The following is a 19,296-nucleotide window of genomic DNA, read 5'->3' on the forward strand; positions in this document are numbered from 1 at the left end:
TACCCTCAAAGGCAAACCGACACATCGGGCTTCCTAATTGGTACAACTGGTGCTGCCTGTTCTGCAAACTGCAGTGATTTGATGATTCCTCCATTTTCCAGCCTTCTAATTTCTGCCTCTACTTTTGACCGTAAGGCAAATGCCACTGGGTGGGCCTTGCAAAATCACAGAATTGCTTCCTGGTCGACATGCAAGATGGCCTTGGCTCCTTTGATAGTCGCTCGACCTTCCTGAAAGCCTTCTGGGTATTTAATTAGGGCTTCACTCAGGCAGCCATTTTCTCATCGAAAAATGTTGAGCCAATCTAGGTGAATCTTCCACAACCAATTTCGCCCTATCAACCTTGGGCCCCAAGCCTTTTACTACAATCGCTGGTAACTGAACCAGTTGCTTCTCATAAGAGACCAGAACCACAGATGTACCCTTAATCTGTAAAGGTTCCCTGGTATAGGTTCTCTGTCTAGCCGAGGTCTTGCGCAAACTTAAGGGTTGGAGTCCAGAGTGAATTTTGGGAAAGACTGGTTCTGTGATCATTGAAACAGCCGGGCTGATATTGACCTCCATTAGAAACAGGTGACTGTTTAACCAGACATTTATTTTGATTGGTTCTGATTTGGATGCTGCTAAGCAATTTAATTTTTTCAAACTAGATGTAGGGTGTGCATTGTAGTGGATACTGGCCTATAGTTCTCTTGCTCAATTTAGGTCTAGTGGGATTCTTTTGCTGTCTCGAGCAAAGAAGAAAATTTTAACTGTTTGGCTAAGCCTTGAATTTGTTTTGGGGTTTTGCTGTGGACTGACCTAGAGCACCTCTGTTCAGGATATGACCTGAGGGAGATTAAGCAATTGTCTTTACTCAAGATAGTAGGAACTGCCAATGCTGGAGAATCTGAGATAACAAGTTGTAGAGCTGGATGAACACAGCAGGCCAAGCAGCATCAGAGGGAATCTGAGATAACAACGTGTAGAGCTGGATGAACACAGCAGGCCAAGGCATCTGAGATAACAAGGTGTAGAGCTGGTTGAACACAGCAGGCCAAGGTCTAGACCCGAAACATCAGCTTTCCTGCTCCTCTGATGCTGCTTGGCCTGCTGTGTTCATCCAGCTCTACAACTTGTTATCTCAGATTCTCCAGCATTCTCCAGTAAAGTCTCTTGACTTTACTCAAGTGGTGTTTCCCAAGCTCAGTCAGACTGGAGAGGGTGTCCACTTCCATCAGAATACCCTGCAACTCATATTCTATATGCCACATTTTCGAATGATAAAGCCGGTTGTAGTGCCTGTTTGAAGTCCAATTGAGCTTCAGCTCTTAGGTGCTTTTGCATGGTTTCATCATTAATCCCACATCTCAAACGATCTCTCAGTATCTCAAAAGGGTTAAACCAAAGTCACTTGCCTCTGCTAATCATCTTAACCTTGTCAAAAATTCCTATACAGATTCCCCTGGTTCTCAAATTGCCAAGTAAAACCAATAGCATCTCAGATTTAGAGGCAGCTTGGGGTCATAATATTCTTAACTAAATCTGTCAACACTTGAAAAGTTTTAGAAGCTGATGCCTCAGGGAAAGTTAGGCTCCTAATAACTGAAAAAACTGCGTGTCCACAAGCTATCAGGAAAATTACTGCTTGCTTTTCATCTCCGCGAATGTCATTTGCCTGGAAAAAAAAACATATTCTTTCCACATCCTGTGCCTAGTCTTTGACAGCAGGATTGAATAAGTCAAGCTTCCTAAATAATGGCGTGATGCGAGAAATGCTTACCCTAACTCAAAGATGATGGTTGCGAGTGAATTTCGTTAGGAGTGTGCTTTTCTCTCATAACCACTAAAACAACTCTACAGAGGCTGGTACTCTGTCATCAAGTTACCCTTTGTTTACACAAGGAGAGTACTTGACACTGATCCAGTTTCCTCAGAGCCAGCCCTCAGAGTGAGCAGGATGTCTGACATTCCTGTTTATATCTGTCAGCCAGGGCTCCCTGATTGGACCAGGTTAACAGCCCCAATCAAAGAACTCACATTCTATGAGGTCTACCTGGCTGACTTCATTCCAACCACTACACACATCAACTATTTAGTGCCATATTTGAGTGATCAAATTATTGCCAGAAGTCAAGTATTGTATATGATGGGGCTGTTGAATGTTATTTAACTAAACAGCTTTAATACATGTGTGATATTTCATGTTGTTTTTCTTTCTAGAAATCATCACTATCTTGTGTTTTACTAAAACATTATTGAGAACCTTTTCCTTTGCAGGCATATCGTTTGGCGATTGCGGATCTAACTGAAGCAATAAACATGAATGAGACCTGCATCTTGGGTTATTTTAACAGAGCTGTCTGCCACCAGCAAATGAATGATCTTCAAAAGGTATAATAGAACAAATACATTGTAAGTCCTGAGGCTGAGTGGAATATGAATTAAAAAAGGTCATTGTTATAAGGAGCAAGATGACTTACAATTTTCAGATGACATTAAAGTGGGATTTCTATTTTGTAAGCGTTCTGTTGACCATCTGGACGGATCTTTCTATAAACTTGTGTTCCTTTGGAAATATGGTATAAGGTCATGCTCTTGATTGGGTAAAAGCTAATTGGGAAAGCGAAGTTAATCTTGACAAGTTGTGATATTAATGAAATGCAAATGCATTTGTTGGCAATATAAACCTGCCATCTAAAAGGGGAGAAATTGAAGTTTATCCTAACATCAAGAATCTGCTTTTAGCTTCTTGCCCAATTAAGTTCACCCATCTACCATTCCCCTAACCATGCGGTGACTGGACTACTCTAACCTCCATCTTTCAAGGTCTTTGTAGTGCCTATCTAATGCACTGATCTGGTTCTGAGCTTATACTGGCCATTCCCATGTATCTTCTAGGGAGCTTCTAGCTGCATTGTTTTTGGGTAGTGACTCTAGATCTGGCCAGCAGAACACTACCTTCCAGTGAGATGTCATCACTGATAGAACAATACTGCCACTTTCTTTGCCGTATCTTATCAGGCCATCTCTAGATCACTGATGGAACATCTTTAACTGTTCATTTTTGTTGGTCTCATCTCTGACTTAAGTCCATTTTAGTGGTGCTTTGGATGATGATCTTAGATCTTTCGTCTTATGTTCTCCTGTGGTGACAAGCAACATAGGATGCCTCCTGGCACCATTCCCCTTCTAGCTTGCATTTCGAAGTGAAATAATAACTTTGAAGCCTCAAGAGCAATATTTGCAGTTTTGCTGGAGCTTCACACAGAGTTTTCTTGTAGATATGTCCAATGGATGATGAACAGTTTTTGCTGCAAACATTCCCCTTCACAGATATATACAGAATTTCTCACATTCAGACACAACTGCCAAAAAAATCTCTTTCTATGTTTAGATATGTTTTCAGCTAAGGTTACAGTTTTGGATATAAATAATTTCCATTTTCTCCTTTGTAACAGGGCTGCTCCTAATCCTTTTGTGTAAGCATCTACTTACACAATGACAAGTTTCTTTCTGTTTTAGTATGACGGGCCAGTCTTCTTGTATTCTATTTCTTTGGGTCTGCTGGGAGTCTTGTTGTGTGACTCCAACCACTTCTACTCAGGATCATCTTTCATCAGATCTCTTAGATTTGCTGTGACGTTTGAAAGTTCTCAGGTACTTCATCATGATAAGGGACATAAGAATATGACAAAGAGGACCAGGAGTAGACCACATTGCACATCAAGCCTGGTCTGCAATTCAGTATGATCGTGGGCTTTAACTCCATTTTCCCATATGTTCCCTTGTATTCACTGATGGAGCATACATAATCTTCTGGAGACATCCAAAGAATCTCAATACTGAATGAACAACCATATCCATCCTACCAAACCCCTTTAAATTCTTTAATATGTCAATGACAGTACCTGTCATTCATACAAACCGCAAAGAACATATGATGAATTTATTTAACCTTTCATTATAAGACAATTCTCTCATCCCAGGGACCAATTCAGTAAGCTTTTTCTGTATTATCTCCAATGCAAGACATATCTATCTTTAAATATCAAAAATTCACACCAATTCCAGATAGGGACTAACTAAAACCTTGTACAATTGTAGGAAGCATCCTTTATTCATGTTTACCCATCCCATTTAGCTGCCTAATATCTGGCCGTACCTGCACGTTAACATTCCATTCCATGTATAACGTTTCTCAAATGTTTTTTCTTCTGTTGAAGTTTCCATCTCAGAGTTGGCATTGACTTTTCAGGACTCAGCTGACTCTATTAATTGAGTACATCATTCTGAAGATTTGGACTCCAGCAATTTCACATTGCATTTGTCAGTGTTTAGCTGGATCCCAGCTTTCTTTGCTGTCTCAATGACTTCCTGTAGTTGGGTGGTCGTGATCTTTCACATCTACACCAGAGATCTGGATATTACCAACTTTTTCGCTGCTCCTTTGTATTCTGTGTGTCTCTCAGTTACTTTCTGCTGGAAAACACCTGGGCTTATTTTAAAGTCAATAGGTAGACAGAGGATTTTGTACTGACCAAATGACATGTCAAATATTATGAATGTTATGACTGAATCTGGAAGAATGTACCATTGCCCCAGTTCCAGTACACCACAGGACACAACATAAAATACTTGTTCTGGTTACCCAGGTGACCAATGAAATAATTTATCTATATCTGTTTTTAAGTAAAAGGATCAATTTTATTTCTTTATTATCGAAACAGAATGTATTCATTAAGATGCATCACTGGTTAACAGAGCATCAGTAATAAAGAATAAAAGCTTATCCCTCTAATTATTTACCATACATGATTCTCTGTAGCAATTGGCTTTCTGAAGAAATAAACAATGTGACCAACAGGTTATTCTTGAAGGCAAAAGAACGTAGTATAGGATATTCCAATGTCTGTGGCTCTGATGTTCTAGTGTGTGGTCAATTCACTGATCAGGCATGGTTGTCTCTGAAATCTTGAAAACATAACTTGCTCAGAAAATACAGTCTCGAGATGCTTCTTCAATCACTTTTCAAAAGAACAAATTGCTTTAACCTGAACTCAATAAGAGGGGTTTCTTTTCAGAAATTAGAGAGATCAAATTGACAGCTTATTCTTATCAGGCATTCCTCCAACTCAGGTGATTCTCAGCATGCTTCCTTCTAATCAGACAATAACAAGAACCTTTTCCAAGCCAGCAGTTATTCCCAGTAATATGTTTTGCAGGAAACCTTATTAAAAACCCTCAGTGTCAACAGTAAACTTTCAATGACTTTTTGCAAAGAAGCCACCCCAGGTAATTTCAGAAAGCTGTCGAAGAGAATGGCAGTAAAGTAGATGACAGGTTATCTGAAGAATAGTCGATGATTAAGAAGGAAAGGGGGAGAGAAACTGAGAACAACCACTATCACTGAAGATAGTGTATATTAATGGGATTAAAGGCTGTCATGTCCCCTGGTCCTGATTCTGAGGCTATTTGACAGGATAGACATTCACAAGCATTGCTTTTATCACAATCACCCAATATATCATTTTCTGTATTTCCTGCTATTTCCTGTGGTTACTGTTGGGAGGCCTTGAGGTCACTCCCACAAGTGACCTTTTCCCCCTATTGTTTACTCATCTCCATCCGACCTGATTCTTCATCCTGATTTCCTGAGCCAAGATCAGCTGTAAGTATTGCAGCAATACCATCTTTGATTAGGAGTACTATCCCTCCACTTTCACATAGTTCCCTATTCTTCTTCAATGTCATATTGATCCCTTTGAATCCTGCAAACCTATGGTGGTCAAAAATTGGAAAAACAAAGCAGGTTTAAGAGCTGTTTAAAAGCCCAAATAAAAACAGTCTATTCAAGAATGTTTAATATGTGCAACTAGGTTTATCATGTTGTCAAATAAAATTTATTGTTCAATTTAAATATTCTGTAACATTTTTCAGGCGTTGAAAGACTATGGGATAGTTCTGCTCCTTGGCACCCACAAAAAATTGAATTTGAAGGTGTTCGTTAATCGTGGTCTGTTATATTTGAAGATGGATGACCATCAGAATGCACTAAAGGTCAGCACAATAAATAAGACGACCAAGGACTTTCAGCAAGTAAAGAATGATAAATGTTTGGTGCACTGTTGGAGAACATAGATTCATACAGTTTCCAAATGGTGATTTTTTGTTTGTCAGCCATGTGAAGACAAAAAACATAACACACCAGCTCTGGCCCTTCCAACAGACAGTAATTAATTTACATAGGTTTGTAGAAGAAGATGATAATTGCTGGGAATGGAGGGTATGGGGGCCACTGTGGTAGGTATAGGGGCATGAGATGCCATGGGTTAGCATAATGGGGTATGGGGAATGTGGGGTTTGAGGGGCTGAGGGCAAAGTGGCTAGATTTTGTAGAATTCTTTTTCTTACAGCACTCCTCTACATTTTGCAGCCCAAAAGGCTGATTCTGAACTGTTCCTAGGGCTGGTCAGTCTGATTCCCATTGACATCAGCCCTCCATCCCCAACATCAAAACTCTGACTGACTGTCTAGGGTCCTTTCTCCCACGTTGGGTTTGTAGGTCTACACTCCTGAGACAGGAGTGAAAATTAAAAGACCATAAGATACAGGAGCAAAATTAGGCCATTTGGCCCATCAAATCTGTGCAGCCATTCAATCATCGCTGATATGTTTCTCAGACCCATTCTCCTGCCTTCTCCCTATAATTCTTAGAATCACAGAATCACACAGTGCAGAAACAGGCCATACAGCCCAACAAGTTCACACTGACCCTCTGAAGAGCATCCCACCAAACCCATTCCCTTACCCTATCCCTGTAACCCTGCATTTCCCATGGCTAATCCACCTAATTTACACATCGCTGGACACTTGGGCAATTTAGCATGGCCAATCCACCTAACCTGCACATCTTTGGACTGTGGGAGGAAACTGGAGCACACAGCAGAAACCCACGCAGACACGGGGAGAACGTTTAAACTCCAAACAGACAGTCGCCTGAGGGTGGAATCAAACCTGGCTCCCGGGCACTGTGAGGCAGCAGTGCTAACCACTGAGCCACAGTGCCACCCTAACCCTTGATCCCCTTACCAATCAATCAAGAACCTTTCTTTGTCCTGAGAACACTCATTCACTTGGCCTCTACGGCCCTTTGTGGCACTGAGTCCCACAGATTAACCACCCTCTGGGTCAGTTCTCATGTCAGTTCTAAAGGGTGGTCCCTTCATTCTGTGTCCTCAAATCCTAGTCTGTCTTACTAGTGGAAACATTTTCTCCACGTCCACTCTATCCAGGCCTCTCAGTATTCTGTAGGTTTCAGCAAGAGACTCTGTCATCTTCCTAAGCTCCATCGAGTACAGAACCAGAGTCCTTAACTGTTGTTCATATGACAAGCCCTTCATCCCCAGGTTCATTCTTGTAAACCTCCTCTGGAACCCCTCAAAGGCCACTATAACCTTCTTTAGATACAGGGCCCAAAGGTCCTCACAATATTCCAAGCGCAGTCTGATCAGACTCAGCAGAACATCTCTGCTCTTGTATTCTAGCCCTCTTCAAATGAATGTTAAAATTGCATTTGCCTTCCTAACTGCCAGCTGAACCTGCATGTTAACCTTAAGAGAATTCTGAACTAGGATTCCCACCTGGAAACCGATATCCATTTCAAGCCCACCGACTCCCACAACTACCTAGAATACATCTCCTCCCACCCACCTTCCTGCAAAAATGCCATCCCCTATTCCAAATTCCTTCGCCTCCGCCACATTTGCTCCCAGGATGAGGCATTCCACTCCTGAACATCTCAGATGTCCTCGTTTTTCAAGGACCACAACCTCCCCCGCTCAGTGGTCGAGAACGCCCTCGACCATGTCTCCCGCATTTCCCGCAACTCATCCCTCACAGCCCCTCCCTGCAATAACAACCAAAACAGAAGGCCCCTCGTCCTCACGTACCACCCCACCAACTTCCGGATCCAACGCATCATCCTCCGAACTTCCGCCATCTGCAATCTGAGCCCACCACCAAAGACATTTTTCCCTCCCTACCCTTATCTGCCTTCCGGAGGGACCACTCTCTCCGTGACCCCCTTGTCCGCTCCACACTCCCCTCCAGCCCCACCACCCCTGGCACTTTTCCCTGCAACTGCAGGAAGTGCTACACCTGCCCCTACACCTCCCCCCTCACCCCCATCCCAGGCCCCAAGAAGACTTTCCACATCAAGCAGATGTTCACCTGCACATCTGCTAATGTGGTATACTGTATCTGCTGTACCCATTGTGGCCTCCTCTACATCGGGGAAACCAAGTGGAGGCTTGGGGACTGCTTTGCGGAACACCTATGCTTGCTTCGCACTAAACAACTCCACCTCCCAGTCGCGAACCACTTCAACTCCCCCTCCCATTCCTCAGACGACATGTCCATCCTGGGCCTCTTGCAGTGCCACAACGATGCCACCCGAAGGTTACAGGAACAGCACCTCATATTTCGCCTGGGAACCCTGCAGCCCAAAGGCATCAATGTGGACTTCACAAGCTTCAAAATCTCCCGTCCCCCGACCACATCCCAAAACCAGCCCAGCTTGTCCCCGCCTCCCTAACCTGTCCTTCCTCCCACCTATCCCCTACTCCCACCTCAAGCCCCACCCCCATCTCCTACCAACTAGCCTCATCCCGCCCTCTTGACCTGTCCGTCTTCCCTGGACTGACCTATCCCCTCCCTAACTCACCACCTACACTCACCTTTACTGGCTCCATCCCCGCCTCTTTGACCTATCTGTCTCCTCTCCACCTATCTTCTCCTCTATCCATCCTCTATCCGCCTCCCCCTCTCTCCCTATTTATTTTAGAAGCCCCTTCCCCTCCCTCATTTCTGATGAAGGGTCTAGGCCCGAAACGTCAGTTTTCCTGCTCCTCTGATGCTGCTTGGCCTGCTGTGTTCATCCAGCCCTGCACCTTGTTATCTGTTTTCCCAAGTCCCTTTGTGCTTCAGATTTCTGAAGTCTTTCCTCATTTCAAAAATAGTCTACACCTCTATTCTTCCTATCTAGTGTATAACCTTATGCTTTCCCATGTTGTATTCCATCCACCACATCTTTGCCCAGTCTCCTAGCCTGCCCAAGTCCTCCTGCAGCTTCCCTTGCTACCTCAACATAACCTGTCCCTCCATCTATGTTTGTCATTTGCAAACTTAGCAACAATACCCTCAGTTCCATCATCCAGTTTGCTAATCTATAACGTGATAATTGTGGTCCCAAAACTGACCCTTGCAAAACTCCATTAAGTCAGCAACTGCCATCCTGCAAAAGACCCCTTTATCCCCATTCTCTGCCTTTTCCCAGTCCTCTATCCATGCAAGTACCTTGCCCCTAACACCATGAACTCTTATCTAATTCAGCAGCCTCCTGTGCAGCACCTTGTCAAACGCCTTCTGGAAATCCAAATACATCCACTGGCTCTCCTTTGACTGACTTGTTTGTTACCTCCTCAAAGAATTCTAATAGATTTATCAGGCATGTCCTCCTTAGACAAAGCCGTGCTGACTTAGCCCTATGTTATCCTGCACTTTCAAGTTCTGCACATTCTCATCCTAATAATGGACTCTAAAATCTTACCACTGAGGTCAGGCTAACTGGCCAATTGATTCCTGTCTTCTGCCTCCCCTTGTTAAACAAAAATGTTATACTAGCTGTTTTCCAGTCCTCGAGAACCTTCCCTGATTTCAGTAATTCCTGAAAGATCACCATCAATGCCTCCACAATCTCCTTCAGAACCCGAGTGTAGTCCATCTGGCCTGGGTCATTTATCCACCGACAGACCTTTCAGTTACCCCAGCACCTTCTCCTTGCTGTTGGCCAGTACACTGACCTCTGCCCCCCTGACTCTGTCAAAGTTCTGGTATGCTACTGGTGTCTTCCAATGTGAAAAGGAATGCAAAATGTCTATTCAGTCCCTCTGCCATTTCTCCATTCCCCATTACTACTTCTCCAGCCTCATTTTCCAGTGGTCCAATGTCCACCCTTGCTGCTTTGTTACCTTTTAGATATCTAAAAAACAAACTTCTCCCAACTTATTGCTTTTTTAAACTTTCCAATCCTCTGGCTTCCTACTAATCTTCATCACATCGTCTGCTTTTTCTTTGCCGTTATGCTGTCCCTGACTTGCCTTGTCAGCCATGGTTCCCTCATTCTCCCCCTAGTATGTATCTTCTTCCTTGGGATGAATTTTTGCTGTGTCTCTCAAATTACCCCCAGAATTTCCTGTCATTGCTTCTCTACCGCTTTCCCTGCTAGGCTGTCCTTCCAATTAACTTTGGCCAGCTCCTCCCTCGTGTCTGAGATAACAAGGTGTAGAGCTGGATGAACACAGCAGGCCAAGCAGCATCAGAGGAGCAGGAAGGCTGACGTTTCGGGCCTAGACCTTCTTCAGAAATGGGAGAGATCCACTGAGGTTTTTCTGGAGGGCGGAGTGTAACTTCTTCAGGGTAGGCATCCTTAGAAGAGGCTTCGCAGTGGGGTTAAAATTGTTTCAGAGGTAGTAGGAACTGCAGATGCTGGAGAATCTGAGATAACAAGGTGTAGAGCTGGATGAACACAGCAGGCCAAGCAGCATCAGAGGAGCAGGAAGGCTGACGTTTCGGGCCTAGACCCTCTTCAGAAATGGCCATTTAATTTACTTTAATTTTGCAATGCAATGAAGCAAAACATTAAGAATATCAATAAATCTTTGGTTTATGAGACCCAATCTGCAATTATTTTACTATGGAAATAGGCCTAGCAATTTGAATCTTAAGTGTCTAACCTTGTAAATATTACATGGTATGTGTATGCCATCTTGGTACACCATGAAGGTGCTATATCTGAAAAATGGGGTTACATTTTCTATGTAGCTAGATATCAGGACATCTTTTAAAATTGATTTGTAGTGCAAGCTTCTGTCAGTTGTTGTGTTCAGAATAATCAGGTCTGCGTGAGGTCTGGTCAGTTATCCTGAAGTAATTTGTTGGAAATTACCTACACCAAAGGCCTGAAATGTCACTCCTATGACAGGAGTGCAGACCCACAAACCCAACTCAGTGGAAAGAACCCCAGATAGTCAGGTATTTGGTGCTTGGGGTGAAGGGCAGATCTTATTGATAGCCAGGCCCAACAGCCCTGGAAACAATTTAGAGCATCATATCACACCAGCCAATTACCCCCACCTACCATCCTTTGCACTTACAGTCTCCATGCCAATCCACCTACTATCTACTGTGGCAGACCACAGGACCCACACTGATAGGAAATTAAATAAAGTTCTTACTGTATACTGATTAATTGACTGTTTAAAGAAGAACATTTATTGATAAAACAAATCCTCATTCCCTACTATATCCTGTTTCTAATACTTAATCATTTCTAAAAATAAAAACAAGCAGTTGTATTCATAGCTCTGCATTGAAGACTTTATAATGACTTGGAACTGTTAATCAAATGGAAAACGTAAATGCAAACCTCCCATGGTGATGCTAGGTTGTGAAGTCAGTAATGCAATATAAATCCTAGGTTTGGCCTCAAGCTTATGTCAACAGAGTAAACTGCAATCACGTTTGCTTTAAATTGAAGGCAGCCAATTTCTTTTATTTTAAACTCTAAGTGCTTTAGATGCCTTTACAATTTGACAGATTGCAATTTTTTACGTTGCTTACATATGTTCATATCTACATTTAGCGAGTGCACAAGATACTTCACCTCTCCCTAAAATATCCCTGGATCTCAGAAGTACCCTTCCCTTTTCCAAAAGGTATCTTACCTCTGCAAAGAACTCCAGTAAGTTAGAATCTTCTTTAGTTTAAAGTCACAAGTCATGTTTTGGATATCTTGCTTGTGAAAATTGTATTTGACTGGAGATAGCTGCACTTTTACATGCACACAAAAGCAAAATACAGTGGTTGCTGCAGATCTGGCAATATCTATGGAGAAAGGAGGGGTGATCTTTTTGAATCCAATATGACTGTTAAGGACCCTTACATATGTATTTGTTTCTGTCAAGGGGTATGTGAAAATTACAACCCACCCTTCTTTCTCTCCCATGCCCCTCACCTCAATGGAAATGGTGGGTGCTTGGTTTCGGCTGGTCTTCCAGAATAACAGTTTTGAGTAAGGTATGGACCCACTGCTTCATTGTGAAAATTCATACCAGAGTTGTAATAAAATGGCTGGGAAGGGAAAGAGTCTATGCCGTGTTCCTGAAGAACACTTTCAGTTATCACTTGTCTCCTTTCACATGCCTTCATGAATTAGAAGTAATTCTGTTACATTTTTGATTTACCTCATCCATCCCTCTCAATTTCCTCTCCCTCAATGGCTTCTCCATGCCCATCTCAGACTGCTGCTGGAAATTTACATCATTTTCTATCATAAGCTGGCTGAACCCTGCAGTTCAATTCCTTAATTTAAGTGAAGCTGAAGGCCGATTTAGAGCATGCCTCAGTGACCTAGAAGGCTGACACTATTTAATTGTAGTTCACAGACCTGGCACTGCAGTGTTCTGTAGAGACTTTGATAATGAGAATAACGACTTGCATTTTATAGCACCTTTACTATAGGCAAAACAACCAACAAGCTTTGCAAAGGTGTAATCAAACACAAATAGATTTTAATAGCACAAAGCATACAAATGTTTTAATTTAGATACCATTTTTTAATTTTCTATTGAACCCTGATTAAGCAGGGCAGAAGCTTGGAATTATGAATTGAAATAGCATTGAGATGACCTAGGAAGAATAATCTGTCTATTTCAAGAGATTTATTGAGAACCAACTTGGTGTTCGAATGTGTTTAGAGATCTGTCATTTGTCTTTAGGACTGATATCCTGTATGGAGGAAAGCTGTTGAAAAACGCTAATTAGTATTGTTGTGAATGGGAAGTTTAAATTTTGGGCTATGTCCTTATTTTAAGGAGAAATTAATACTGTAGAGAATCATGCAATTTGTGATCTGTCCAACAACAAGCCTATGTGGTTTTGTTATCATGAAGACTGGGGTTCTGGCTTGTGTGCTATTGAACCACAGGTGCCAGTTAGTTACTGCACCAAATGCTGAGAAAATCCTATACACTGATTGAAGAAAAAGAAACTGGAACAGAAAGGATAGTGTTTAAGTGTTCTATAAAGTGTAAACATATGTAATCACATCAAGACAAAACTCGGTTATGTTATGTAGTTTGGCATGTTACTGGATAGGCAACTAATATTTATTTGATGATTTGATTTTAATTTTTTTCAGAAAAAATGTTAAAACTTTATTGCTTTAATTTCATTGTTGGAAATTCTAATAATCAGTCCCGACAAAGTTTGTGACAATATTTTTGTATGGATATCAGTAATTCCATGGTATTTGTAATTAGGTGAACAAGTAAAAGCAAGTCTAAAATTTTGTCCAATGAAAGCAACAGACTGCCAACAGCCCATTTTGAGGAGTTATCCTTTGTTTATGGATTGTATTCAGTCAGTTGGCTAACATTAGTTAATGATTTGGACTTTTCACTTGCAGGACTTTAAAGCAGCAATTGTAGAAGAACCAGAAAATGCTTACATTCATCATGCTGTAGCAATCTGCTGTCATAAGTAAGTCAAGGAGAAAAAAACTTACTTTAAACAGCTATTTGTGACATTTCTCTGACATTTCCAAAGTAATAGTATGAGATTGAGACAACCCACTCTAAATTAAGGAAAATGGAATTTGTCTAACCTTGTAGTATGTAGCAAGAATGTGAAAATCAGTTTGCCCCCCTACAACAACAAAGAAAATACTTTCCCTACAGGCTGAATATTGGTGAAGGACAGAATGTCTTGCCCATTTTGTTGATTTGCTTACTTTCTGTAACATGGCCATTCAAACGGCTGGACCTTAAAAAGGATGAGGTCCTCAAAGAAGACAGTTTATAGGAGGAAATGATTCATTTCAAGTTCATTCTCTAACTCTTTCCAAATATACCGACCTCAATCCCACTAATTCAGTTTTGTAACTCAGCCAAATCTCATTGATGGCCCCATTAATTTTATGTTTAATATAGCTACAGGATAAAATTTAATTCAATTCAAATCCCATTCAAGAAACGTTAGGCATTTTGTATCTAACAGATGGCAGAATCATTGAATATGTTGAAAGGTGAAAAGGCCCTTAATGTAATCACATTGTGTTATGGTCTTTAGCTCTCACCAGAGATGCAACTGAAGGCAGGACTGAGGAGTTTCAGGGGATGTGGAGTAGAAACAGAAATATTAGCAAGTTTCAGAGATAGTAGGAACTGCAGATGCTGGAGAATCTGAGATAACAAGGTGCAGAGCTGGATGAACACAGCACGCCAAGCAGCATCAGAGGAGCAGAAAAGCTGACGTTTCGGGCCTAAACCCTTCTTCAGAAAAATTTTTTTTCTGAAGAAGGGTCTAGGCCCGAAACGTCAGTTTTCCTGCTCTTCTGATGCTGCTTGGCCTGCTGTGGTCATCCAGCTTTACACCTTGTTATCTCTAATATTAGCAAGTTGTTGATTTCCCAACACCATTCTAGATTGGCCTGCTTTAATAGGGTGGAGTTGGTGATGGGATTGATCTGCAGTCCACTCGGATCAATTAGGTAGGCCAATTGACAAGATTGATGAGCATGTGAAGGGGGATGTTCTGATTTTCATGGGTGTGCACAAGATCATGGGATAGAAAACTGAGTGGATATACTTGGATGCATTAATTAGTTAGAGCTGGTCCTTCTGTTGCCAGACCAGACATTTGCCTCCAAGAGGTTTGAGGAGACCAAGTGATCAGCCTCACTGCTAGGACAACAGACAGTCCCCTGAAGGGAAAGAGCCAGGAGTTCAAGTACAAGTTGGTCATGAGATCTTAATGTTGCCAGACTGGCAGACCCTGGGGAGGGAGTAGGGGCCAGGACCGAAATAACAGTGGGAGAAGGATAATCATGAAGAATAAGGCCATGCCTGGAGAACAGGTCCTCAAATCAGCGTAAGTTACCATTGGGGTTCTCAAGTTGTGACTCCACTGACTGGATTGATTGGCTGGTGCCTTGCGAATGCCTTACACATTGTGATCACTTTCTATGCACTCCCTAACATGGCCCTTCAAAGTGGGCTGGACCTTGAAGAGGATGAGTCCCTTAAAAGGTGACAGTTTACTGGAGGAAAAGGATGAGAAAGCCATAGAAGAGGAGGAGGAGGAGTAAAAGGAGATGGAGAGTGAAAATTCAGAACATACAGGCAGTCTGTCTGCACAGGGAGGTGGCCAGACTATACCCAGGACTCAAGGATCTGGTCAGGGTGCAGTAAACGTCAGGGGTTATCAGACACAGGACATCAAGTGACTCCTTCTGACTCTCAAGGAATGGCATAATGCTGCCACTGCCAACACTTCCATTGAAATTGGGGAGCAGCCTGGAGCATGTAAAAGTCTTATTGACATTAAGGATACACATCTACCCAAAGATTTCACAACTGTTAACAAAGCCTTGCTGTCCATGGTCATTTTGTGTATCTTTCCTTGTTAACAAAGGGAAGCTCACAGACCTGATTTCAAAGTTAGTATTAACATGTTATTGAAAAAAAAACACTACTGAAAACAGTGCAGAATTACAGAAAGACACTAGTGATCAACCTGACGTGGTGGCCTCCATTCATAAGAGGTAGAAGCAGCTTTCCTCACTTGTCTCTTCTTGTGGTTGAGATGTAGTAGTCCTCACCAGAGGTGCCGATGATAGCATCTCATTGCAGGCATAGCTGCTGCCATTTGGCCCTGCTGCATAGATAGTCCTTCAGTAGAGGGGCCAATGAAGCCGAGGATGACAATGGAGCTGGGAATACATATTCATGGACTATTTGGACATTCTTAGGCTGGATAAGAGTTTTTTTTAGCATGTGATTTCTTAGAATTTGAACTCAACAGTTTAATGTGTGCTGCAAGTCACCTCCTTAGTTCTGAAAATGAAGTAACTTTGGAGAAACAGCCAAACAAAACTTTCAAGGGGGTAAGAGATAGCATTTATTGCCTTGATTACTGAAAAGCAAAACTGGCTTTGAGAAAATTAGAGGCCCCTATACTAATGGTTACCATGCAACTTTTTCCACATTTAAGCATTTTACAGATCCTGGAGTCAGTAAGGAAAACAGCCCAGAGAAACAAGACTCTCGCCTGAAAGCTTGTTCCCACTAGAAATCCATGGGAAGCTGATAGAGATTCCAAATCCAGTATTTTAGTCAACCTGGTAGGACCTAAAGTAGTGGACTGTGACCAAATCTGAGACTTCAATCCAAGTTGGTTAGAATCAGAGCTAGACATCTATCATCAACATAGAGTGGCAGTGATTCAGCTTCATTGGATGTGATGTGATTGGACAGGATGTGATGGACCTTCTGGACCCTTGGCCCACACAGATGATTTCCCCCCTTTAGCCTCTTTTATTTGTGAGAAGAGAGTTAAAAGTCTAAAGTCATCTCTGTAGAATTATTGGAGATGAAATATGAACAATTTGCATAACTAACAATAGATCACAGCCACATAATTATGCCTAGGCAGTAAAGTGAAAATCTACCTCCATAACCAATACAAAAGGTATAAAACTTTGATATATTATTTGTATCATATTAACTGAAAAAAATTTAATTAAATTATTCTGTCTTTTGGAAGGAATAAAGATTTGAGGTGCCTCGGCAGCTCAACATGGTCAATTTATCAAGGTGGACCATTAAGTATAGATAATAGAATGTAAAAGATTACAAAGAATGAACAAATGTTTTATTCTATGAATTGTGTTTAAGACTTCATTATTTAGAAGAAGCTGTAAACAGTTTCAGTCAAGCATTGAAATTGGACCCATTTTTTGTGGATGCGTATAATGGACGTGGGAATGTGTACATGGATTTTGGTGACACAGCTGGAATAAAGCAAGCACAAAAAGACTTTGTGCAAGCACTTCATTTAAATCCCAAATGTGTGAAATCTAGACTCAACCTAGGATACAACTTTCAGGTAAGGAGGTTCCCTGTGATTTATTATTTAAGTATTAACGTTCCAAAGTTGCATTTAAGAAACATTTTCTAGAACTACATAATTTGCATTTACAAAGCATCTTTGGATATTTTTCGGAGAGGCGTGAAGAAAAGTATAGATGTTGAATGAAGATAGGAGATATTTGGAAGAGTCAACAAAATGTTAATCAAAGGGGTGAACTTTAAAAGGAGAATGTTAAACTGAAAGAGAAGCCCAAAAGGTATAACAAACAAGGAATTCTACAGTGTGAATTTTAAGTGTCCTAAGATAAAAAGGTGGGATGCTTTTAGAAAGATTGTAGCTGGGAGGAAGGTTACAGAGATTCTAATGAGGTTGCTTTTAAATCATCCTGTTGAGTAAAGCTTTACTCAACATTTCCAGATTGTGAACATTGCAAAAGATTTGATGTTTTCTGTTTCACACAACAACTATCATTACTTTGGTGAAAGCAATGAATTAAAAATTGCAACACCCTAAAAGATATCTTCAGGACTTTGAGACCCAAGAAAAAGGATTTGCTGAACCAAATATAAATTGCTAAGAAAAACATTGATTAGCACTGTAGCTTTAACCAACTTAGTTTTGCATTTATAGATGTTCCAAAATTAGAAGTTATACCTTGCAACTTATAATTCCACTTCTAGATGTAAATGCAATTTTAAAATACCCCAACTCTAAATAAACACTCAAAATATATCACAAATATGAATTGAAAATCAAGGATTTTTATTTTTAAAATGATGATTCCCTTTAATGAAATTATGACTTTCCTCTTTCAGGTTCTGGGAAGATTTCAGAAAGCATGGAATCAGTTTTCAATTACAATTGATATTGATCCAATGTTTCATGATGCTTATGAAGGTCGCGCAATGGTTAATCTACAAATGCTGAATACCTTTGCAGCATTTCAGGATATCAATGCTGCATTGAAGGTAGACACAAGAATATTTCATGAAAATTTGAAGGCACACATCTCCATATAGTACAATTTGAAAAGGGAATATTGTATTAAATTGTTGGAATCTATTGAGGAAGTCTTAACAAAATGCACTTTAGAAAGGCACAGTATAATTAGAATAAGTCAGCATGATTTTATGTAAGGGAAATCCTGTTCAACAAGTAAAGAGTCTTTTCTTGAGTAGTGTTGATCAAAGGAAACCAGTGGATATTGTATAGTTAGATTTCCAAAAGACATTCAATAGAAGTGCTACATATAAAAGAAGAGCTCATGGAATTGAATGTGATGATATTATATCTGGATAAAGAAGAGAAAGCAGAAGGATGAATAAGGCATTCTAGTGCAGTGCTGCAAGGATTCAGTGTTGCATTCTCAAAAACCCAATCTGTGTTACTGTTTCATATAAATTACTCAGTCTGTCTCTTCAGACACTTTCTCAGACTCTGAATGAAGACATTTCTTCTCATTCCTTCTCCTCTCTTACCTTCTCTTCCTCACCAATGCAAGGTCCGCACATTGGGCATTAAGGAGAGCACAGCAGAGCATCACAATGACAGAGATCATTGTATCAATGATTGTATTGCAGCCAACACCTGAACAGTTCTTAAACCTGACCCAGTGCTCTCAGGCCCATTAGTTGTGAATCTGATTTGTTGCCCACCCTTGGTGAGGAGGTTATCTGTAATGTGGGTTAGATATCATCAGTGTACAGTTGCCTGCAAATGCTGCAGAGATTCACACTATTAAGTACACAGATGTTTGTGACCATTTGCTTAGATTCAGTTTTCTTCAGCATTGGTTCTTTTCCTATGTAAATTAGGTTCTGTGCTCAGGATAATTTGTCATTTTTCACGTCTCTTATCCTTTTTCTAACCTCCTGATGCTTAACTCTCTGCCCTTCTTCTACCAAGCACCTTGGAATGTCTGAGGCAAGAGCATCTATTTCCAGTTGCAGGCCTCCTGTTACTTTGATGCGGTCAAAACACCCTGGCCTGAACTCATGGCCCTCACTTGGCTTCAGGGGTCTGAAATAGATAGGTGCAGGCTGCTTATGGAAAATTCAAACTAGAGACAAGCTTTTTAACAAGTCCTTAATGTCCTATTTAAATGTGGTCACATTTGCAGACCTGCATTTCATGTCTCCCATCCTCATCTTTGGAGTCCAGACCTTTTGGCTGTGTTTGGCCCAAGGCAGTCAGGAGCTGAATGATCCTGAAGGAACCCAAACCAAGCCTCAGTCCTCAATAGCACCAATGATCCCTTCTATCACTTTGCTAACGATGGCGAATGTACTGATTTGGCAATATGTTGGGTTGGATTTGTCCTGTTCT

The 19,296-nt window shown here is 41.2% G+C and overlaps 1 protein-coding gene across 1 annotated transcript in view; it reads left to right on the forward strand.

Moving 5' to 3' along the window:
• ttc6 (tetratricopeptide repeat domain 6) overlaps positions 1–19,296 on the forward strand; it is a 183,228-nt gene that overhangs the window by 134,316 nt on the left and 29,616 nt on the right. The window contains exons 25-29 of the mRNA XM_048600425.1: positions 2,260–2,373; positions 5,920–6,039; positions 13,508–13,581; positions 16,776–16,986; positions 17,787–17,939. Of these exons, the coding sequence (XP_048456382.1) occupies positions 2,260–2,373; positions 5,920–6,039; positions 13,508–13,581; positions 16,776–16,986; positions 17,787–17,939 (672 nt within the window). The remainder of the gene's footprint in view (positions 1–2,259; positions 2,374–5,919; positions 6,040–13,507; positions 13,582–16,775; positions 16,987–17,786; positions 17,940–19,296) is intronic.

This window comes from Rhincodon typus, chromosome 8 (genome assembly GCF_021869965.1).
Source record: "Rhincodon typus isolate 14 chromosome 8, sRhiTyp1.1, whole genome shotgun sequence".
In the NCBI taxonomy this organism is placed as follows: domain Eukaryota; kingdom Metazoa; phylum Chordata; class Chondrichthyes; order Orectolobiformes; family Rhincodontidae; genus Rhincodon; species Rhincodon typus.